This window comes from Dipodomys merriami, unplaced genomic scaffold (genome assembly GCF_024711535.1).
Source record: "Dipodomys merriami isolate MVZ:Mamm:240054 unplaced genomic scaffold, mDipMer1.0.p SCAF_6, whole genome shotgun sequence".
NCBI classification, from domain to species: Eukaryota; Metazoa; Chordata; class Mammalia; order Rodentia; family Heteromyidae; genus Dipodomys; species Dipodomys merriami.
In genome coordinates this window covers 57,734,429-57,759,417 of record NW_027206179.1, presented here as the reverse complement: position 1 = coordinate 57,759,417, position 24,989 = coordinate 57,734,429, and the positions used below count along the sequence as shown (strand labels likewise).

Genomic DNA, 24,989 nt, shown 5'->3' with positions numbered 1-24,989 from the left:
TTATAAAACAGTATAAAGGAAGACTTTGGAAAGAGAATTGAGGAAACATGAAAATGGTTTCCATTAGATTAGAAAGGATTTGGAAAGTAAGCGGTGTCTTAAATGTTTACTAAAGAAAGAAAATTAAGACAAACCCAGAATGTTCAAGTAAGTTGCGGATGGTGAGTGTAAGTACAAGTTGGTGTAAGTGTGGGTTGAGCTTTAAAATAGAGCTTATCTTTGTAAAAGACCTAGTGAGAGCCTGAGGAGACCAAGGCCACATCTGATGCCCTTGTCTCTGACTAACACTGAGGTGGATGAGACCTCAAACATTGCTCATCTACCCGTTTAACTGTCATTCTTTTGCCTGATCTCACCTACCCTTGCCTGAGGTTTCTAAATTCATGATGCTACATACTCAGGCTTGTCATACACCCCTGGCCAGAGAAAAAGATGAAATATTTCAAAGGTTTGAAATGTACATAACAGAAGGGGGGAATGTAATATCTGAGTTGCTATTCATGGCAGAAAGTTTCCTGTTATCTAGTCTCAGTCCCTCCTGCTATTGGAAAGTTACTCTCTTCCCTCAACCCCTTTTCCTTGGGAAAAGAATATCCATGGGAACAAAAAATGTGAAATCAGAAATCAGAACAAAATTATTGACAAAGCGAAAAACCTTTTGGTATAGAAAAACCCCAGACAAAGGCTGATAGTCTTCGTCCCTTCTCCATCCTTGCTAAAAGCAAAAGAACATCTCTCCCTCAGTCAAGTTTACCAAGCTGGAAGCTTTGTAGAAAGCTACTGACAACCTCAAGGCTTATCACCAGCTGCACTGAGTTGCTGTATTAGTCAGGAGCTTATAATGAAAATAATGTCTGTATTAGTGTCAATAGCATTGGTAGTATTGTTCATGCTGACCAAGCCAGGATTATGTTTTGCCTATGCTCCTGTGACTCAAGGCTATGTTTTTGCAATGTTTTGCTTTTGTAACCTTGCTTGCTTGCTTGCCTCAGTAACAGGGCCTTAAGCCCACCAATTGAAGACCACTGCTGAGTGGTCCCACTATGAATGGCCTATTGCAAATTATTATGTATGATATTTACTATAAAGAACAAGTGAATTTAAAGGTCATATAACTATAACCAATGAAAATGTGCCAAACCTACCTTGTATGGCTCATCTATATAACTCTATGTAATATACCCCTATAAAAATGCACCCTACCCTGAGCTCAAGGCCAATCTCCTACATTCCTGGTGGTAAGAAGCGGTCCCTGCACGCATGGTGGTAATAAAGTTCCTAGCTCCTTTAAGTGGATGTCTTGGAGTCTCTTTTGGATTCAGGATATAATAATGTTTCACATTTTCTCCTCAAATCCAGTTGGCCCAGGCAACTTCTTCTAACACTCTGTTTTAATGGTGGATGGGAGCCTAAAATATTCTACAATTTTAGTGCAGCACTTATGAGCCTATGAAGAGCATCCTTGCCATTAGCTGACCTACTTTTTTTTATTAATGTAATACACCATGTCATAGCACTCAGTATGCTTGCTTTTCAAAACAAGTAATGACATTTACGTTGTTTTAGTTCCAGGCCTCATGAAATCTGGCTTGTCAAGTGTCAGTGCCTCATTCCTGTAATCCTTGCTATTCAGGAGGCTGAGCTATGCTGGTTCTAAGAGAGCTCCTACCTGAGCTGTCTTAGAACCAGCACAAAGCCAGAAGTGGAGTTGTGGCTCAGGTGGTAGAGTGCCAACCTTGAGTAAGAACAAATATAGCCTTTACATTGAGTTGTCTATAGCTTGACTCTGCGCACTGTGATCTTTTAATAAAAGCTGTATGAACATGAAAGAATTCTCAAATGTAGTCCCAATTCTTATTTTGACTGGCAATAACCATTTAGACAATGTAATTTCACAAGAAATACTATATAAAATAGCAACATAATTTGTGTGTAATTATAAAGCAGTAAATTAATCTTCTGGGATGTCTCCCAAAACGAATTCATGAGCTCAACACATTACCAATAAGAATTTCAAGGTTTTCTTATCCTTTCTCCCTCCTTCCTTACCTTCTTCCTTCCTTCCTTCCTTCCTTCCTTCCTTCCTTCCTTCCTTCCTTCCTTCCTTCCTTCCTTCCTTCCCTCCTTCCTTCTGCCTTTCTCTCTCTCTTTCTCTCTCTCTCTCTCTTTCCTTCCTTCCTTCCTTCCTTCCTTCCTTCCTTCCTTCCTTCCTTCCTTCCTTCCTTCCTTCCTTCCTTCCCTCCATCCCTCTCTCCCTCTCCCCCCGCTTTCTTTCTTATAGCAACAGACAAGGTGACTGAAAACTCTGGGGAATTATAATGAATGAAACACAAGAGACTCCTTTTTGTATCTGTGTTGTCCCTGGGGTTTCAACTCAGTGCTTCACACTCTTGCTTGGCTTTTCCACTCTTAGATGGTGCTCTACCACTTGAGCCACACTACCAGTCTGCCATTCTGCTTGTTAGTTGGAGATACAGTCTCTTGACCTTTTCTGTTTGGCTTTGAACTGTGATCTCAGCCTCCTGAGTAGCTGGATTACAAGTGTGAGTTACCAGTGCCCAGCTGACTCTTTCCTTCTTATCATGCATAAATAACATGTTAAAAAGGGAAAGAAATTCTCCAGTAACTCCTGATACAGGCTGTCTTCCCACTCTCACCAACAGAGGTACAGAGATAATTCTAATTCAGAAACATTGATGTGATACTTCCTGCACTCCAATATTACGAGAGAAAAAAATCAAACTTAAAATGTATTGCTATTTAATCTTACACCTCTATGCATTGTTCTTTCCCTATGACAGTTAGAGAAGCTAAGATACAGAGAAATTAACTGATATTTGGTGAGCTAGCTCAAAACAGGAACCAGAAATGGAGAGCTCTTAGTATTGTGAGGAAAGATCTCCATGTGAACAATATAAAATACAATCCAACTAAACACAAAAGGGTAGACTCATGTCACTGAGGAGTTGAGATGTAATCTGGCTTTGGAAAATAGCATTCCTCTAGGGCTCCATGCCAGACAACATGTGGTATCTTCCTGTTGCCTGTCAGTTTTATCTCCTGTGCCAGCTTCATTCTGAAGCTTCATATGATGGCTATTGGCAAGGTCAGTATATTATCTTCTCAGCTTGAAATGCATCTGAAAATATGGCACGCTTCATTTACCAGAGTCCATGCAAAAGTTTCATAGAGTCTGGCTAGCTCCAGTTTAGTCACATGAGTCCATCTGTTCATGGGTCACTGAGGCTGGAGGAATAGAAGTTTCCTTTTCCCAGCTTTGGAACACATGTCTGTGTCTGGCGTGTAGTAGAGTGGGAAAGACTGTATATAATATTTATACATAAACTGAGAGTGAAGAATGGGAGTTACTTTCAGTGTCCTTATTCTCAGAGGACAGTAGAGATACTGTTTTCAAAATGGAAAATGAATGCTGGGTGTCAAAATAAAAGCCAGGCCTAGATCACTGCATCCTTTCCTTACCGCTTGTCTTCTGAGGGCAGAGCCTTTCCATGTCTCTCTCGGGCTCTTAAGCCCATATTTAAGTGTGAAAGGCACATTCTGTGGAGATCTTGGGAAAGAGGGAGGGGGAGGTATGAGTACCAGTGTAAAGATCTTGAAGAGAAATAAAATTTCTCAGAACTCAATACCTATGATATTGTTTGGTTCAATAAGCTTGATTCTCAATTAATAGACTTTTTAATCTTAGATCTTTAGCTATACTTGAACTCAAGTATAGCTACTTCTAGATCTTATAATCTAAAAGAGCTCTGTCTTCTAAAATGAAAAAGAAAAGAAGGTCTAGAGCCTGGTGTGGGTGGCTCATGACTGTCTACTTGCTACTGAGATCTAAGGATCATGGTTCAAAGCCAGCCCAGACAGGAGAGTCCATGAGACTCTTATCTCCAAGTAGTAGACACCCAAATAAAAAGGCTGTAAGGGAGCTGTAGCTCAGAAAGTAGAGCACTAGCCTTCAGCAAAATAGCTCAAGGACAGCACCTCAGTCCTGATTTCATGCCCCAGGACAGGTGCTTGTGCGTGCACATGCGCGTGCACGCACACACACACAGAGTCTATTATCCCACAGTAATATTCCATCCCTTTGATCTTTGTCTCATCTTTCCAGCCTATATCTTCAGGATACCAATTCTTCAACATTTTTCAGGATCTTCAACTTGTTGATCTCCATACTACCTCCTACCCATTGGCCATCTCTTCTGCATTTTCTTTCTGCCTGTAGAAGATTAAATAACCTGTCACTTAACTGACTTGTAAAATTATTTATTTAGTTATTAAGTAGTTGTACGAAGGGGTTTCGACTCTAAAAGTCAGGTTATGAGTGCAATTCATCTTGATGAATGTCACCCCTTCTTTTCCCATCCCATCCCTACCCTCAGATCCCTTAGTTCAATTTTTACATAATGTACATTGAATTTTCTACCCTTTCTTCCTCCATTCAGAAGATGGTTTGGCTTCCTAAGAATAATTTTGTTGAATGGTTTGGTATTAACTGACATTAAAAAAGAAAACCCTGATATCTTCACCTGTAATCCTAGGTATTTAAGAGTCTGAGGTCTGAGAACTGAGATTTAAAGCCAGCTCTGCAGACCAAACCAGTAAGACTCTTATCTCCAATTAAGTGCAAAGAGCTAGTGGTATTAATGGTAGAGCACCACTGATTTAAAAAATAAGCAAGAGGCCCAGTTCCTACAAAAGACATACATACAAAGCAGAGCTCACACCAATACTCCTCCAACTCTTCAATGAAATTGAAAGAGAAAGCTCACTACCGAACACATTCTATGAAGCCATCATAACCCTCATCCCAAAACCAGGCAAGGACTCATCAAAGAAAGAGAACTATAGACCCATTTCTTTGATGAACATTGATGCAAAACTTCTCAACAAAATTTTGGCCAATCGACTTCAACAATTCATCCAAAAAATCATACACCATGATCAAACAGGATTCATTTCAGGGATGCAAAGCTGGTTCAGTATACGCAAATCAATTAATATTATTCATCACATCAACAGGAGCAAGAATAAGAACCACATGGTTATCTCAATAGATGCAGAAAAAGCATTTGACAAGATCCAACACCCCTCTATGATGAAGGTTCTGGAAAAATTAGGAATCCATGGAACATTCCTCAATACAATAAAGGCTGTATATGACAAACCTACAGCCAGCATTATACTCAATGGTGAAAAACTAAAGCCATTTCCTCTTAACTCAGGAACAAGACAAGGATGCCCACTCTCTCCACTTCTCTTCAATCTAGTATTAGAATGCCTAGCTACAGCAATAAGACAAGATGCAGACATAAAGGGGATCCAAATAGGGAAAGAAGAAATAAAACTCTCCCTCTTTGCAGATGACATGATCTTGTATTTAAAGAATCCCATAGACTCCACTCCCAAATTACTCAAGCTGATTCAAAACTTTGGCAAAGTAGCAGGTTATAAAATTAACCCCCAAAAATCAATGGCTTTTCTATATGCCAACAATGAGAAAAGTGTGGCTGAAATTAGGAAAGCAACTCCATTTGTAATAGCCCCACAAAAAATAAAATACCTAGGAATTAACTTAACCAAAGAAGTGAAGGATCTCTATGATGAAAACTTTAAAATCTTGAAAAAGGAAATCAACACAGAACTTAAAAAATGGCAAAACCTCCCATGCTCCTGGATTGGCAAGATTAACATCGTGAAAATGGCAATACTTCCCAAGGCTATCTACAAATTCAACGCGATACCTATCAAAATTCCACCCTCATTCTTCAAGGAAATAGAAGAGGCAATCCAAAAATTCATATGGAACAATAAAAGACCCCGAATAGCAAAAACGCTCCTCAATGGAAAGAACACTGCTGGAGGAATATCAATACCAAATTTCAAACTCTACTATAAAGCCATAGTAATCAAAACAGCTTGGTATTGGCATAAGAACAGACCTCAGGACCAATGGAATAGAATTGAAAACCCAGAAATGAACCTACAGACCTATAGCCATCTAATCTTCGATAAGGAAGCTAAAACAATAGAATGGAAGAAAGACAGCCTCTTCAGTAAATGGTGCTGGCAAAATTGGTTAAGTACATGTAGAAAACTAAAGCTAGATCCTTATATATCACCCTGCACCAGAATCAACTCCAAATGGATCAAAGACCTTGAAGTCAAAGCAGACACTCTGAAAACATTACAGGATGGAATAGGAGAAACCCTAGGTCTCCTTGGCTCAGGCCGAAATTTTTTGAATAGAGACCCGGAAGCACAACAAATCAAAGAAAGGTTGGACAAATGGGATTGCATAAGATTGCAGAGCTTCTGCAGGGCAAATGACATAGCTGGCAAGATCAATAGAAAGCCCACCAATTGGGAGAAGATCTTTACTAGCCATAGGACAAGGGTCTCATATCTAAAATATACTTGGAACTCAAAAAATTAAACCACCCAACAACAAATCCTCAAAGAAGCAACTGCCCAATAAATAAGTGGGCGAAAGACTTAAAGAGAAGCTTCTCTGAAGAAGAAAGAAGGATGGCCAATAGACACATGAAGAAATGTTCAACATCCCTAGCCATAAAAGAAATGCAAATCAAAACAACATTGAGATATCACCTCACTCCAGTTAGAACAGCAAAAATCAAGAACTCTAACAACAACAGATGCTGGAGGGGATGTGGACAGAAAGGAACCTTACTTCATTGTTGGTGGGAATGTAAACTTGTTCAACCACTTTGGAAAGCAGTATGGAGGTTCCTCAAAAGACTTCACATAGATCTCCCCTATGATCCAGTAATTCCACTTTTGGGCATTTACCCAAATGTTTACAAACAAGACCACACTAAAGCTACCAGCACAACTATGTTTATTGCAGCATTATTTACCATAGCTAAGATATGGAACCAACCCAGATGCCCCTCAGTAGATGAATGGATCAAGAAAATGTGGTATATATACACAATGGAATTCTATGCCTCCATCAGAAAGAATGACATTTCCCCATTTGTTAGGAAATGGAAAGGCTTGGAAAAAATTATATTAAGTGAAGTAAGCCAGGCCCAAAGAAGCATAGGTCCCATGGTTTCCCTTATTTGCAATATCTAGTATAGGTATGAGTCAAGCGGAAAAGGTCAGATAATGTGATGTTAGGAAAATGAACCCTTAAATATGTATTTTAATGTTTTCGTTTCTTTCATGCATGTGTTTCTAATGCATTTATAAGATTATTTCTTTGTTGCTTTGTATGTCCCTCCCCCACAGTGTAACCCCCGCTTTCACTATATTTGATGTCAGTATAACATGTCTAGGAGATGGGGACAAACAAGTCGTTTAAGGATTCAGGTGGACCTGTTGCAACAATGAGAAGTACAAAATGTCATGTCAAAACCAGCTTTACAATGTCGGTGTGGGGGGGGGGAGGGGGGTATAATTGGGTGGGGGGAGGGGGGTATAATTGGGTGGGGGGAGGGGGGAGGCGGGGAAGGGAGGTGAAGGGTAAACAAAGGAGGATGCTGCAATGCTTGGTAAGAAATGTATGCATTATCCTGCCCATGTAATTGTAGCCCCTCTGTACAGTATGTTCTCAAATAAAATAAAATAAAATTAAAAAAAAAGACATACATACATACACACAGATATATACACACATTCATTCTCCACAAAACATTAATAATTTAAATATATTCACCCTATTTTTCATCATCCCTTCCACACAAATACAAACTTTGCCTCCTTTCAGACTTATCTTTTAGGACATATTAAAATGATGGGTAGTAATAAAATCATACAAGCGAAAACACCAGTGCTTCTAGCTCCATGGCCATATGGAAGTCATTTATTCTGCCACTTCATTCATTCCATATGTAATAAGTACCCAATTGCCATCTATTAGCTATATAATTTGTACAAAAACACAGCAAGTTTTGTGGCTGTGGAGCTTACATCACGTTCTATGTAAACTACCCAGTGTCTCATATACATAGGACTAATTGTGATCCCCTAGCCAAAGAGTGGAGGCCCACTTGACAGAAGACCCAAAGCCATCAGATGAGAACTTTTCATCAGCAGGCCTTCCATGAGACTTGTATTACAGCCCCCTTTTCCTTTCTTTTATTTTGAAAGAGATGATCTCTCTGGAGATTGACGTAGTCTTTTTCTTCATCCCAGCAGTTTCACACATGGTACCCTTGGTCATTGTGGTCTTCCAGATCTGGTGTGCCCCCTGCTTTGCCTGGGATTTGTGTGAATGAATTCTGGGAGGAATTCTGGGAGCTCACTCTGGGGCAGGGCCAGTATCATGGGTGGAACTAATGCAAGGATGAATGTATATATCCAATGCCTATGTTGAGGGTGGGCTGAGGGTGGACTCTAAGCTGAGGGTGACACATATGCTGGGCCTGTTCCAATGCTGGACTTGGGGCAACATTGAGGGTGGGCCTACCTGCCAGCAAGCTGGGGAAGGCCTTATACTGGGAGCAGGCCTATGCTGAGGGGTGGGCCCCATGCTGAGGGCGGGCCCTATGCCACAACCAACCTATGCTCGGGGCAGGCTTGTGCTGGGGAAGGGACCTCCGCCGGGATTGGCCCAAGAAGGAGGCAGGTGCTATGCTGGGGCGGGGCTTACGCTGGTGAGTGGCCTGAAGGACAGCTTTTTAATTTTTTTTTAATTGTAAAGATAGTGTACAGAGAGCTTACAGTTACATGAGCAAGGTAATGAGTCCATTTCATATCAAGCATTGTTACCCCCTCCTTCGTTTTCCTCCTACCATCCCTTTCCTCCCCACCTCCCCGACTCCTCCCTTCCCACCCCCAACTCCCTGAAAAGTTGTAGTTTGTTTTCTACAGTGTTTTAAAAATATATATTTATTATCTTTAAATAGTTGTACAAAGAAGTTCCCATTCTACAAAACAGTATATAAATAGAAGGTGTCTGACAACATTGTCACCCATATCTCCTAACCCATCTCTTCTCTCACTTTTTTAAAAAACTGAGATTAGATGATTACATAAATTTCACATATTTCACAGTATTTTGGAATAGTGATACTTAGTTAAAGTCACAAACACAAGCCGGGCGCTGGTGGCTCACGCCTGTAATCCTAGCTACTCCGGAGGCTGAGATCTGAGGATCGAGGTTCAAAGCCAGCCCGGGCAGGAGAGACCGTGAGACTCCTATCTCCAATAAACCACCAGAAAAGCGGAAGTGGCGCTGTAGTTCAAGAGGTAGAGCGCTAGCCTTGAGCTGAAGAGCTGAGGGACAGCGCCCAGGCCCAGAGTTCAAGCCCCAAGACCGACAAAAAAAAAAAAAAAAAAAAGTCACAAACACATTTTAAACTTCACAAGGCAAATTGTCATTATCATGGTCTATATGGTTTGTGAATTCTATGAGCTTTGACAATACAAATTATTTCTTCCACATCAGGTGATGTTTGCATTTCTTTCCTTTTGCTTAGTATAGACTGTTCCCTCTTTCCCTCTCATTCCTCCCTTCCCATAGCTGCCTTTGGATAGTTCTTTATCTTCTATGTCCAGTAGAGCTGATGGGCTTCTTGGTTGTATGTTGTTCAGTTTCCCACTTACTCTGTGTCCTACTCATGGCTTCCCTCCATCCTGTGCATGTATCTCCCTCCCGTCCTTCCCCCACAAAGTTGTGAAGTTTGTTTTCCACAGTGTCTTGTACATCTCCTTGTTACAATGGGTCATCCTGTATCTGGACAGAGCTTTGATAGCGGTTATCTCCAACTTCCCTCGAGGAAACTTAGTTCTGTCTCCAGCACTTTCCTGGGGCAAGATGTGGGGTCTCTTGCAAAGAGCTTCCCGAAAGCCTGGGAGACCTTTTGACCTGCCGAGTTGCTCTGCAGCTGTGCTCATCTGTGGAGCCCGCTGGCCTCTAAGCAGCCTGGGAAGCCTCAGGACCAGAGGCTGCTGCCTGGGAATCTTAGCTGCCAGGCCCGGATCGCTCTCCATTGGAGCTTGGTGGAGCAATACACCTTGGGTCATCTCTACTGCTGTTTATCTACCTCTTGAGTCCTGTGATCTGTGGGGCTTGGCCGAGTGGTGGAGCTGAGGGCCCCGACTTGCTGCGTGAGGGTGCCTACCTCACCCAGCTATGCAAACCATGCAGAGAAAAAAAAGGCACTTTAGGCACTAGTGCCAGAGCAGAAGATTTTCTTGGTCACCCTGCTGATGTTTTTCCATAGCTTTGGTGCACAACCTTATCCAGCCCCAAGAGCCACACTGTTCTAGAAACATCGGGCCTGGTCTAGTAGGATCATGATTCCATGTGTGCCAGCTCTTTTGCTATTGAAGAGCAAGAAACCAACCAAGTTCTTTCACTGCAGGACCTGTATCCAGAATGTGGAGATGACCCACATTTCTGCCAGGACTGGCTTCCAGAAGATTTGGGCTTGACCATGAAGTTCCTAATGTCCTCAATGAAGCAAGCAGGAACGGTGTGTAGAACTCAGGTGAAAGGACAAGCCAACCCAGGAGGCCGGGGCCAGGATCACCTTCCACAGACTTCAGGACCTCATTTCCGGAGCCATCGTGACAACTCCAGCTGTAGGCTGGCTGTGTTCTAGGGCAGAGAATCTGAGACCAGTGTCTTCAAAGCCTCAGGAATTGAACAATTCTGCATGCATGGAGGGCCTAACATGCATCCCATGCACCTTCAGATGGCAAGGTAGTTTATATTTTCCTCTCCTAGAGGTAGAGGGACATCTGGGGTTTTCAACCTATGTATTGAGATCCAGTTCATAGAACCTACAATTGACTCTTTTTGAGGTATACAATTCAATACACTTTATTTGCATTTACAGAGTTGGGAAGCTACCACTTAACATTACCATTCTATAATTTTAGATATCTTTCTTCACTCCAGAAAGAAGCTCTATACTCAATACTAGTCATTCTCTTATTCTCTTACTGACTTCCCACTAGAATTTTAGGACAAACACTGAAGTATTTTTCTCTGTCCTATGTTCTTATTCTGGACATTTCATGTAGATATGACATGGCTTGTATTTTCAAAGTTCACCCACCTTAAAGTACATATCTATCTATCTATACTTCATTGCTTTTCATTGTCAAATAATATTCTGTTGTATAGGTATCCCCTTAGTATCAATGACTAATTAATATTAGTATGAACTCTTCCAGACTACCTTTCCATTTTCTAATGCCTTAATCCATGTTTCTTTTGAGATGTTATATTTGTAAGGAAGAATATTTAGTCCTTATTTAGGGTTATCCTAGGTAATCTTTATTTGAAGCTATTGTAATTGCAGTTCCTATTTAAACTTGGTATTGTCTAGTAACTATAACAAGTAATATAGCCATATTACTCATGCACATGCATTCCACTTTAATGAGAATCTCCTCTTCTTGCTCTTTCCCATCTCCCACCCCTCTATTGTTAGCAGCCTTCAGTGAGATTACCACCTCATATATAGCTTCAGTGTAATTTGCTATCATTTACCTTCCATTCTCCTCTCCTTTTTACTTCCCCAGACTGTCCCATAAGCTCCATGTATGTGTATATATACATATATATGTATGCCTTTAAAGTCTCGATTCTACAAGTGAGAGAAAACATGATATTTGGCTTTTTCAGCTTTGCTTGTCTAACTCAAAATGATGATCTCCAGTCCCCTCCATTTTATTGTAAATGACATAGTTAAGTATTTCTTTAAGACTGAGTAATGTTATATGGTATATATTTACCTATCAGTTATCAGGCACCTACGCGGATTCTGCCATTTGTCTATTGCAAACAAACCTGCAATAAACATGGGTGTGTGGGTGTCTTCCTTGTATATTGATTAGATTCCTTTAGATATATATGCCCAAGGACAGTATGGCAGGGTCCTGACATGTACTATTTTTAGTTTTTTAGAGGCTTCAGGGTATTTCACACATGCATATGGTGTCCTTTGATCAGATTGATGACCTTTGCTTACTCCCCCCTTCCCCATTCTCTCTACCCCTTATTATTCAACAGCTTTTTTCTTTTATAGTGAGATTTCATTATGTCATTTTCAGTTACAGATGCAATGTTTTCAAGTAATTTTCAACATTATTTTCCTTTCCTCTTCCTCTTAATGCTACAACAGCCCCACAGTGACAAAATGTTGTATGTTTGGGTGTATGATCTCCTTTAGCTGTTTACATATGTGTTTTTCCACATATGAGAGAAAACATTATGACTTGCTTTTCTGAACCTGGGCTAAAAACAATATAACTTTACTCATCTTTATGGCTGAATATTATTCTATTGTGCATCTCACATTTCTCATTGTGCATATCACATTTCTCAAGCCACTTGACAGTTTCTAAAGCATCTGTTTCCATAGCTTGGCTATTGTAAATAATGCTACAAAGAAATTTATAGGTGCCTCTCTTATATTCTGATTTACATTCCTTCAGATACATGCTAAAGAGTATTTTCACTGGATTGTGTGGTAGACCTGTTAGTTTTTTGAGAAATCTCCATACTGATTTCCTTAGATCTTATACTGATTTACATTCCTATCAACAGTGCATTCTTTCTAGTATTTGCTGCCGTTTGTGTTCTTGGTGATAGCCATTTTGACTGAAAACAGGAAAACTCTCTGTGTTTTTATTTGTCAATGGCAAGGGATTTGGGCATTTCTCCACGTTTTTATTTCTTACAAAATATATTTGTCTGTCTGGTTTATTTGCCCATTCAATGTGTTGCTGATTTTTTATGGTAAGTTGTATATGAAAATCACCAGAGAGTTATTTCTACTGCATTTAACAAGTTTTATTTGTCTGGCATTTATTTTCCTCTTTCAGGCTCATTCAATCATAAATAAGGGGTATAATGTTAATTTACAATTATTTATTTTTTCTCAATTCTTTATGTGTGTGGGAGCAGGACTTGCTTTTAATCTGGCCCAACATTGCTTTGTGTACTCTTTCTACTTGTACTTTCTTACATTGCTGGGTATGATAGATGTGCACTACTCATTCCCAGCAGGCTTCCCTTGACGCTAGGATAACAAGTGTATAACATATTACTCAGTGATTGGTTGAGATGTAGTTTCATGAGCTTTTTATTCCCGGGATGACCTTGATTTACAATCTCCCCTCTCTGCATCCCAAGTAGATAGGATTGGAAGCTTCAGGCACCACTCAGCCCTATTTCCTCCCAATTCTGTGAAATGATAGTTTGAGTAATTAAAACATTTTCCACATGAAGTGGAGCCATGGCTCATGTGGTAGAGCTCAGGGATGGCACGCAGGCCCTGAGTTCAAGCCCCAGCACCAATAGAATAGTCATTTAAAAATTCCCTAAGTCCTCTCTGTCCCTTTTGCCTATTTGAACCAGATTAGGTACCGTTCAGAAAACATCCAGGCCCTTGCTCATTCTGTCCAATCTTTAGGGAAAGGCAAAAGATCAATCAGAATACATAATACTTGATAATTCTGAGATACTGGGCATAGGATGAAAAAAGGAGAGGAGATCCCCATCCAGGACTTTTCCACTTTGCGTTGTCCTTTCCCTTTTATTTGTAGCTAATGTCGCTTTGTGTAAAATTTTATCATTCTTCCTGAATTTTCTTTGTTAAATACCCTGGTTCTGTTGATCTGGTGACAATTTTCCTGTTACCTGTCATGTTCCCTCTGGGAATTTGTTCCAGTACCAACTCTTTATTTTTAGCTAACATATGTCTCAGCTTAATAAAGCCTTTTGTTTCAGAGATCTCTTAGTTTTATCAGTTTGGGTTAACAGAAAAATTCCCTCCATTAGATTCAGGAGAAAAAAAAATGGGCAAGATAGTAGATGTCCTGAAATTATTATCCTAGGCTCTTTGGCCTTGGTACATGCTCCCCTCCTTGGGACCCCAGTCTTTAAGGGGCCTGTGTCTTTAATTTTCTGTAGTTAGAAATGAACTACATTCTGTTCCTCCTTCAGTGACATCAAGCTGACCAGAGTCTTCTGTTTGGGGTTACCATGGGAACAAAATTCTTATTCTTATATTTGTTGGCGAATGCCCAACAGGTAAAGACCATGGGTTGAGGGTCTGAGCAAGGGTAGCCTTACTATCTTCCCAGTATGTCAGTTGGGCACAACTTCTCATCTCTACCAATAGAATGAAAATAAAATGAATGAGTTTTTTGAGGGAGGGCTTGTGGGATGGTATGTGGAGGACAGAGGGCTGACGGGAGGGGATGTGGGAGAGAGAAGGCTGGCTGGGGTTTTGGGGGGTCAGCTGAGTGAAGTGTTTGTGTGTGTTTGTTAGTACTGGGGCTTGGACTCAGCCCTTGACACTGTCCCTTAGCTGTTTTTGCTCAAGGATAGTACTCCACCACTTGAGCTACAACTTCACTTTTGGCTTTTTGATGCCCTACCATAGGAGATTAGAATCCTAATGGACTCTGAAGTCCTAGTGGACTTGCCTGCCTGTCTGACTTTGAACTTCACTCTTCAGATATCAGCTCCTGAGTACTTGGGAATTCTGTTGACTTTGAGTGGAGGATTTTCCTGGGAACTCCCAGGGCCCACTTAGCCTGAGTGTGAAATCTAGTTGGGCCAAGTAGTGCTACCGTGTTGCTAGCCAGGAAATGTCTTAACAAGCAAGCTTGAATAGGGGGAATTAGGAATTAAAAATGCTGAAAACAAAACAAAAATCCAGCAAAGTTCTTACCCTGAAGGGTCGCGGGAGAATCAACTACTATCTAGATCTGGAATAGGGTTAGATCTTCCTTTATGTCCAGTTGTATATAAATTGAAAGATTTGAGATGGTCTGAGTCCAATCATTTTGTCCAATCATTTCCTGCTGCCCCTCACCCTCTTTTGAACCACATCAACCACAGCAGAAGCAGGGCTGGCTACAGGTCTTCTGCTTTGCCTTGCCTCTTCTGGTTCACATCGGTGGGGCACCAGATGCTAGACTGAGAGCTTTGAGCATTCTACCTTTGTGTATGACCTGTATGGCTGGACGGGATGGAATTTACAAGTGTCTGCTCTAGGTTCAAAAGTCAGAATCAGTATTTTAGCCTGAAACCATTTATATTTTACAAGGAATATTTTCCTGTTTGTTTCTATTTTTCTTTCTTCTCAAGGGTTTACAAAGTTACAGCACATTTCTGGTGGCCTCAGTGTAGACACTATATTATTACTTATTAACTTGGCCATTTATTTGGAATTTTTTTTGGGCGGGGAGTAATAGTATAATAGTAGAGCTTTCACTGAGATCCTCAAGCTCTTACAAAACTTTTTCCACTCAAGGCTGATGCTTTAACATTTGAGCCACATCTCCACTTTCAGCTTTTTTTCCTGGTTAATTGGAGTCTCATGGATTTGTCCTATCTTGGCTTGCTTTGAACCAAGATCCTCAGTGCTAAGTAGCTAGGTTTAAAGGTATGAGTCACCAGCCCCTGGTTGGGCAATATCTTTTTTTTTTTTTTTTTTAGGGGCGAGCGCGAACGCAGTCCCCCACTACCACAAATTATGCAGTCGAGTTTCTCGCATTTGGGGAAATCGCAGGGGTCAGCACATCCGGAGTGCAATGGATAAGCCTCGCCCTGGGAAAACCACCTTCGTGATCATGGTATCTCCCCTGCCAGGTAAGTATATGGGCAATATCTTTTTATTTCCTGTTGACTTCTAATTTTCTTGTATAACATATATCCACTCTATGAAATATTGAGGAGCATACCACTTTCTCTCTAATGCTTTTGATTTATACTGCACAATGTTTCTAGATAGAAAAGTCATAAGTTATCATGATGTAGTGAAACGATTTTTATTTAACTTTCTAAGACCTCCTATGTAGCAATTGGATTAATCTGTGAAATGTCTTGTACTTTAGCTAAACTTAATATATTTTGAAGATTCAAAAGTTTTTCTGTATCTGGAAGTAAAATAAGAAAGGCAATTGAAGAATGTATGTCTCAATGAATTGATAAAATCTATAGAATTTTGTGGGCCAAAAATTTGGAAATGCTGAGCACTACATAAAAACTTTGTATGTGTGGCTTTCCCCCTATTTTTAGCGATACTATAAGTCTGTTTTAGAAATAATGAATATAAAATTCTTATGTGCTTTCCTTTTCTTAGGATTATTTGAATTTGAGATATTTGTATGATGATAGAATGATCAGATCCTTTTGCAGATCCGTGTACTACTGGTTTGTATACATCAGACGTCACAAGTAAGTCATAGGACTCAAATGTGCTAAATTTTGAGCAAAAATCCTAGGCTTGTTTAGTAAAATCAGGAACACAGCTATGCCTTTTTTCTTAATAAATATAAAGTATATGGAAATGTTATTTAACATGTTCACAGATTAAAGGCCTTGTTCTATGCCTTTACTGTTCTAGAAAATACTGAAGTTTAAGCACTGTGATAGCCATGTTCCAGTCCCTTTAAGTTTCACTCTGGGGGTGGCTGGTTGTCCTAATAAAGGTGGATAATGTGTTAGGGATGAGAAACTGGTATTCAGCCTAGATCTGTTCCACAAGGATACCACAAGAGCTTCAGTTATTTAATTAACATCAGAAACATACTTCATTACCATGGTGAAGGTAAAATTAGTTTTTATTAGTGATAGTAGTGCCTTATAATTCAGCATTATGTATGATAGAATATGAAAACATAGGCATGGATGGCTGCAATCCTAACTACTCAGGAGTCTGAGATCTCAGGATTGTGGTTCTAAGCCAACCCAGGTAGGTAAGTCCATCAGATTTTTGTCTCTTAATTAACCACCAAAAACCTAGAAGTTATGAGTACACCAAGTGATCGAGTGCTAGCCTTGTGTGCCCAGACATTGAATTGAAGCCCCAGTATCTGGCACCAGAAAAAAATCCAAAGGGAAGAAAGATGTGACTCAGCCAAAGTATTTTAACGGTAGCTCACATTGTATAAATAGGACGTAAGAATCTGAATAAAGCCTGTAGTGTATACCCTTGGAAGAAGGTTGATTCCTATCAGATCCTGTCTTCAGCTGCTGGTTTATTCATGTCCCATGGAGAAGACAGTATCTGTGCCCCCAAGCAGCTTACTAAGGTAGTTTTTCAGTCTTCATAGAGTGCAGTTTTCCCTCACTATATTGCAGTTCCCTTTTTTCAGCTTTATTGTATCATGGGTTAAAAAAAATTCAGGGGGCTAGAAGGTGGCTCAGTGGTAGATTGCTTGCCTTGCATGCATGAGTCCCTGGGTTTGATTCCTGAGCACCACATAAGCAGAAAAAGTCAGAAGTGGCGCTGTGGCTCAAGTGGTAGAGCACTAGCCTTGAGCTGAAGAGCTCTGGGATAGTGCCCAGGCCTAGAGTTCAGGCCCCATGACTAACCAAAAAAATAAAAAATCCAAATCTTTATTGCAGAGTTTTTGCTATATCATGGGATTTTGCTGATAAAATTATGTAAATTTAAGAGTGTAGAAAGTGGGGCTCCGGGCATGTGGCCTAGTGGTAGAGCGCTTGCCTAGCACACATGAAGCTCTGGGTTTGAGTCCTCAGTACCACATAAAGAGAAAAAGCCAGAAGGGGCGCTGTGGCTTAAGCATTGGGTGCTAGCTTTGAGCAAAAGAAGCCCAGGGACAGTGCCCATCCCCTGAGTTCAAGCCCAGGACTGGCAAAATAAATAAATAAATAAAGAGTGTAAAAAGTATTTAAGAGCATAGGAGGTATTTATAAGAGTGTGGTAAAGAGAGTGAGAATGATTTATAGGAGAGTGGGAAAGGTTCACAAAGCCTTAAAATATAAACATATATGTATTTCCATATATATGTGTGTATATAAAATAAAATATACTGCTGCTACTTTACTGCTACTTTCACCTCTCGCCGGGGTCGATCATTGTATACTCAGAGTTCTTGTAGCATCCATAAATGTCTGATGCTTTGTTTTGGAGCCCCAAGTAGTTCACTATTTGCGGTTTGCTCAGTATCTGACAGTTTTCTTCCTCAGTAGAAACCACCTGAAGTATACATTCTTTCTAATAGTTATATACTTTCTGGTGTTACAATTCCATGTTGGACTCCTGGTGGCAAGCAGCAGCTATGTAGAGATGACTTTGTTTTAGTTAAATTCAGTCGTTTTTGTTACTATTACGACTACCACTACTACTACTATGACTAGTTACCAGTATTATTATTATTATTATTTTGTATGTGTAAGTGTCTTTTTAGCTTTTTTCTTTTTTCTTTTTCCCAGTGCTGAGGATCAAACTCAGGGTCCTTTTCATGTTCTTCCACTGAGCTAAATTTTGATTGTTTATAGTCTAAACAAATTATCCTTTAAAAATGAATTCATAGAAAAGAAAAAAATCATTCCAATAAACTAACTTTTCTTTTCACAATGTTTTGAGGGCTTGAACCCAGGAGATTACTTCATAAGTGTTTCATAAAGTGCTCTACAATTGAGCTCTTCCTTTAGTCCATGCCAAATCCTATCCCATACCGTACCATAATTTAGACCACTCTTGACCTGTTTACTGTTTCTTTCTTACACAAGACTCAATAGAGGGGCTGGGAATGTGGCTCAGTGGTAGAGTGCTTGCCTTGCATGCATGAGGCCCTGGGTTCGATTCCTCAGCACCACATAAGCAAAAAGAAAAAAGCCGGAAGTGGCGCTCTGTGGCTCAAGTGGTAGAACGCTAGCCTTGAGCTGAAGAGCTGAGGGACAGCGCCCAGGCCCAGAGTTCAGGCCCCACGACCAGACCCTCCCCCCCCAAAAAAAAAGACTCAATAGGAAATAGTCCATGGTATTAGAATATTTGTGCAAGTGTTTTTACTTTTGATTTTCTTCATAAACTATTACCCGAAACCATCCCTTCATTTCTGACTTACCCAGTATTTCGTTTACCAAATGGATTGCAGGCTAGCCTAAATGGTACACAAAATAAGGAAGAAGAAGAGGAGAGTTGTGAATTCTAAATTTACCTTTTTTCCTTCTTCCTCTTTCACACACACACACACACACACACACACACACACACACACACACGCATGCACACACACACACACACACACACACACACACACACACACACCCTCTATAAGTGCACCTATCAGATTGTTTCAGGTTTCAGTTCTGTGCTCTGAAGTTGTTTCTTTAGCTCTGTCAAAATTCCTTGTTTGTATTTGTTTTGTTTTGTTTTTCTTTTTTACTTTTCTATCCTGAAATCCTACAGTACCAAGATTCTCACTGCCCTTCAAAATGTCTGACTGCTTTTTTGTGTCTTTTACTTTGTAGTAGAGTTGTACATGCTACAACAGATACTGGAAAGTGTCCAGAGACTAAAAAAACGTAAGTTGACTTTAAAATAATATGAGTTGTAAAAGGAATTGGGACTTGATGACAGACAGATTTCCTTAAAAACCACTGGTTTCTGTGAGTAAGTGGTAGAGCATTAGCCTCCAGCAAAAAAGCTCAAGAACAGCCCCAGACCCCGAGTTCAAGCATAGACCACTAGCAAAAACAAAAACAAAGTTGCACACAGCTCTAGAGGATAGAAGTGTCAGATAAAAGTGCCTGCAGGCTCTTTATCAGGCCTTTAAAGAATTTTCTAGACCCTTTCCCCCTATTTTGCTGTTTGTCCACAATTCTATAATGTGTATATTCACCCTATAAGTCTGCCTTATTTTGTAGAAGACATTTTTTTCTAGACTTAGAAAGATAATTTCTTGTAAATCTGATTCCAAGGTTTTCAGACAGCAGGAACAGGGTAAAGATGTGGCTTACCTTTGAAAAAGGGCTCAATCCCTTGCTTTGTGACACGATTGTATCTGCTTGAATGTGTGGTGACTGGATTTCCTAGTAAAATCATTTTGCAGATTAGGGTATGTTTGTATTTTTTGTTGTTAGGGCTAAAGTTCAAAGCCAAGCCTTGTACGGATTCTGCTTTTATTATTAATGGCTGATGTGTTAATTTTTTAACCCTTTTTCACTGCAGCATTTTGCTTGTTCGTTGCAGATGAACTCTCTAAGATATCCCAAATTGGGTAGCTTCAAATTATTTTCCTTTGTTCTCAGCCTCTGAGTATGTAGGGTTATAGATGGGAGACAGAGTCATGCCCAGCCATCCCAGATTATGTTGAAAGCACAAACACTGAATAAGCCAGCAGAGAAAAGGTATGACTCGAAATTGAGCACCTAGCTAGCAATCACAGGGCTCTGAGTTCAGACTAAGTGCTTGAGAGAGGTGGTTTAGGAATAGAAGAGCTGGAGGTTTAGCTCAAGAGACTGAGCATACTTAAAACTGCCTAGCATGCTTAGGCCATGTTTTCAGTAGTCAGCACTATAGTAAAACAGTGTGATTTCATCTACACTGTCCAACTTAATTTTCTGTTTGTTTCTCATTTGTTCATAGTGATGACAACATACTTACAGAGGTTGTCATCAGTTCCAATGAAAATGACATTACTTGGTGAGTTGTTTTGTTTTGTCATCTGTATGGTAAACCATTTTGAAATATGATGACAATCGACAGAATACGTGAGGACCTATCAAAAACTGTATAGAATAATTTTCAGTTTTGAAATTCAATAGAAAATGATAAAGCAGGTCAAAAGAGACTTGGTCTCTTTTGGCAGTCACAATCCTTAAGAGTATCAAAGTAGCTGCATGCATGCAGCTCATGAAGAGCCAAGGGAGGTGAGAATCCCTCTCAGAATCAAGCAGGTAGTCCCAGTTTTCTGTAGAACCCAGGAGAATGGAACTCATCAACCCTGGACCAATGCTTCATTCTCTAGGACTCAGTAACCTTGAAGGCCCACCCACCATCACATTAGATGGGAGTCATGCTTCTAGCCTGGTATCCCTATCTGATAGGCACAAAAGTCAGCCTTAATTCATGTAATTAAAGAGGGAATGGGGAGGACATGGGAAGCAGAATATTTTAAATTAGTCCACAGTAAAAGAGAATTAAGTTTTTTTTAATGTGTACTATGATAGAAATAGTCACTTGTTTCTTATTTATTTTTGTTCCCATTTTTAAGCTGGGGGTTAGGGCCTCAGCTCTGACCCTGAGCTTTATGTGCTCAAGACTACCACTAGATCCAAAGGCCCAAATTCAGTTTTTTTTTGGTAGTTAATTGGAGATATGAGTCTCATGGACTTTTCGGTCCATGGTGGTTACAAGTGATCCTCAGAATTCAGCTGCTTGAGCAGCTAGAATTATAGCCCTGAAGCACAGGCACCTGCCTAGGACAAAATTATTTTTAAATCATGAATGCAACCTATTTAAGCCAGCTTTACTCTTGTAATTCTCCCCAGAAGCCTCATTTGTAGGGAAAGATAGAAATACTGCTTTTCATGTAACTAAATATGTAAAATTTGATGTTGTACCAATTTATTAGTTTTGGCTTAATTGTAGCTAACTTGAATGAAAAAGTAAATTTATGAATTCACTTGGTGTTTGACTGTGTATAACTTAACCCTTTAGCCCGGAAAAGACTGAACCACAAGAGATAATCTCGAAACATGTTAAAGAAAGGTGAGATGCATACGTAACTAAAGATATAGAGGTATTAAGCTAGTTATTATGGAAACTATATGAAATGGTTAGGTATTCAAGTTGTGTCTATTACATTCCTCCCATTTCTCAGTTATGTGAAAAAATAAGAACCCATCAAGAAGAAAAACATTGTGCTTTTTCAGTGAACTCTGAAGAAAACTCTTAGAATGCAATTAGATAGTCTATATAATGTAGTATACATTTTCTATGACAGTAGTAATCAGTTTCTACAAACCAAATATGTCATGCATTCACAAATTATCTCACAGTCCTAGTAATAGAAGTCTCATAACAGGGTATAAAGAATCTTTCTGCACCCTTTCCCCCAACTGCTATTTGTTGACAATTTAATGACATATATACTCATCCTCTAGGTCTCTGCCTTATCTATTTATTTAATTGTTTATTAATTTATTTAGCTCAGGTCCTGTGGCTTGAATTCAGATATTGGGCACCAACTCTTGAGTTGTTGTGCTCAAGGAGAGTGCTCTACCCCTTGAGCCATAGGTCAATTTTTGAATTTCTGAGTAGTTTGTTGGAGATCAGAATCTCAGGAACTTTCTTTTTTGGGCTGGCTTCAAACCATGATCCTCAGATCTAATTTATTGACTAGCTAGGATTATATGTGTGGGTTACCAGAGCCCAGCTCTACTTTATTATGAACGTGAACTTCTTTGAATTCTAATTTTTTTAAAGTGTGATTTTAAAGTTTCTGACACTATGAATAATGTAAGGACATGATTAATGCTGGATAAAGGGCTTAATCGCTGGAACTATGACAGGTTTGTGATTACTTTAATGTGTTGTGACTGCACTTCCATAAAATATCTTCTGCCACAAGACAAAGATTAGGGTGTGTGTGCATGTTTGTGCGTGTGTGTGCGTGTGCGTGTGTGTGTGTGTGTGTGTGTGTGTGTGTGTGTGTTGTTACTTATAAAACTTAGAAAATTAGGGGCTGGGAAGGTGGCTCAGTGGTAAAGTGCTTGCTTTGCATACATGAGGCCTTGGGTTCGATAACTCAGCACACAAAGGAAAAAGAAAAAAGCTGGAAGTGGCACTGTGGCTCAAGTGGTAGAGTGTTAGCCTTGAGCTGAAGAGCTGTGAAGGACAGTGCCCAGGCCCAGAGTTCAGGCCCTACAACTGGACCCCCCCAAAAAATTTAGAATATTATACCTATTCTGCTTTCTTATTTATGGCTGATTTGTTAATTGATCACTACACTTTCAGCTCAGCACTTAACTGGTTAACTAGAAATGTTGCACCCAACATATACCTAATCTCAGTGGCTTCAAATTGTTATCCTCTGTCATCAGCCTCTTGAGTAGATAGGATTATAAATGTGAGAAAGTGGCATAACTATCTCTAGCAGATAATGATAAAAGAACAAACAAGACGAAAATGGAAAAAGACAGCATAGAGAAAAGTGTGACTCTAAATTGAGCACTTAAATATCAGGTTCTGAGTTTAACCTCAGTATTTGAGAGACCGAGTAGTACAGGCAAAAGAATTGGCGATGTAGCTCAAGTCACTGAGCATCTGCTTAGTCTGTAAATTCTTTGGTGTCAGTAGACAGCACTTTGGTTAAAAACTTTTTTTGGTTTCTTATTCATAGTGCAACTTAATTTTCTGTTTTTCATTTGTTCACAGTAACACAGATTTACTAGACATTGTCATCAGTTCTGGTAACAACACAACTACTGAGTGAGATGTTTTCTTTTGCCATTCACATGATAAACCATTTTTATTTGGAGTATGATGACAATCAAAAAATACATGACGACCTATCAAAATCTCTATGTAGTAATATTCAGTTTTGCAACTAAATAGAAAATGATAGAGCAGGTCAAAACAGACTTGGTCATGGTCTGCTGTGAATTCAAGGACTGGCAGGCACAATCCTAAGTCAGAGTATCAACGTGCATGTATGGGACTCATAAAGATCCGAGGAATGTAAGAATTCCTCTCAGAAACACAGAGGCAGTCCCACTGTTCTGCAGATCTCAGTAGATAGGAGAATCATCTACCTCAGACCAATTCTTCATTCTCCAGATCTCAATTACTCTGAAAGGCCCACCATCACATTGAATGGGAGTCCTGCTTCTAGCCTTGTGTTCTTACCTGATAGGCAGGAAAGACTGCCATGATTACTTTATTAAGGAGGGAATAGAGAAGATATAGGAAGCAGAAAATTAGATAGAAAATTAGATTGTGAGGGTTGAGTTATTGTGAAGTAAGCTGAGTTTAAAATTAGTTCAACAACAATATGACATTAAACTTTCCTTATGTTTATAAGAATAGAATTACTGTTTTTTTCAATGTGCCAGTCATAGGGCTTGAGATTAGGGTCTGAGCCATGTTCCTGAGTGTGGTTTGCTCAAGTCTAGCACTCTAGTCCCTGGCCCACAACTCCACTTCCAGTGTGTTTGGTAGCTAGTTGGAGACATGAGTCTCATGGACATAAGCACCCACGCACACACCCATGCAAACACAACAGGCTCAGGAACTTGCGGGGCTGACTGGAAATTTAGACCCTTGTTTCTCATCCTCCTGATCAGCTATGATTATATGTTTGAGCTACAAGCACCTGGTGTAGGAAAGAAATAGTCTTAAATCTGCCATGAAGCATTTCTTTTGCAGATGTGTACATGTACTTTGCCCTAGACACCTTGTTTCTCAAGATAACCAAAAATACCCTTTTTCTTTTTTTTACATTTTTTAAAATTGTGAAAATACCAAACAGAGGAGTTACACTTACGTGGGCAAGATAATGAGTTCATTTCTTATCAAGCACTGTTGCCTCCTCCTTTGTTTCCCCTTCCCATCCCTTCCTATCCCCCACCCCCCACCCGATACTATGCCCCCTCCCAAAGTTGTAAAGTTCATTTTTTGGCATAACATCTTGTACATCTCATTGTTGCAATGAATCCCCCTGTATCCCTATTTAAATGATTTGTTTTTTCCTTTCCCTCCACAAATAATACCAACATCAAATACAGTGACAGCAGGTGTTATACCATGGGGAAAGGACATACAAGGCAACAAGGAAATCATCTTATAAATATGTTAGAAACAATTGCATGAAAGAAAAAAATCATTTAAATACTTTCCTTGGGGTTCATTTGCCTAACATCAACTTATCTGACATTTTCTGTTTGACTCAGACATAGTTATTGCAAATGTAAAATGTTCAAGTTCTACTAGTTTATTACTTTTAGGAGAATTGTAGCTAACGAGTGAAGACGTAGGGTAGGAATTTACCTCAAATTTGACTTTCATGATATAATTGCTTAATTGTTTAATGTGGATATAAATAAACCAATAGAGCTCAGACTAGAAGATGTCAGCAAAAATCAGATGCATATGCATTCGTATGAATGTGTGTGTATATATACATATATACATACATACATACATATATACATACATATATACATACATGAGTACAAAGATACACAGATATTAAGCCAGAAATTTTGGGAACTATATAAAAGAGGT

General features: G+C 39.7%; 1 protein-coding gene and 1 non-coding gene across 5 annotated transcripts in view; one reads left to right on the top strand and one right to left on the bottom strand.

Annotated features, from left to right (window-relative positions):
• Nucleotides 1-15,442: 15,442 nt before the first annotated feature.
• On the bottom strand, nucleotides 15,443-15,606 carry LOC138814404 (U1 spliceosomal RNA). Its single transcript, XR_011367983.1, has one exon. It is a non-coding gene; the product is annotated as a U1 spliceosomal RNA (small nuclear RNA).
• Nucleotides 15,456-24,989, top strand: part of LOC138814098 (uncharacterized) — a 95,088-nt gene continuing 85,554 nt past the window's right edge. For 3 of the 4 annotated variants that reach the window (XM_070002957.1, XM_070002956.1, XM_070002959.1), the window contains exons 1-6: nucleotides 15,456-15,598; nucleotides 16,092-16,186; nucleotides 19,232-19,285; nucleotides 20,349-20,405; nucleotides 21,423-21,473; nucleotides 23,142-23,195. In XM_070002957.1, coding sequence (XP_069859058.1) covers nucleotides 16,128-16,186; nucleotides 19,232-19,285; nucleotides 20,349-20,405; nucleotides 21,423-21,473; nucleotides 23,142-23,195 — 275 coding nt within the window. In that variant the 5' untranslated portion in view covers nucleotides 15,456-15,598; nucleotides 16,092-16,127. The remainder of the gene's footprint in view (nucleotides 15,599-16,091; nucleotides 16,187-19,231; nucleotides 19,286-20,348; nucleotides 20,406-21,422; nucleotides 21,474-23,141; nucleotides 23,196-24,989) is intronic. The other variant, XM_070002958.1, reaches the window with a different exon arrangement.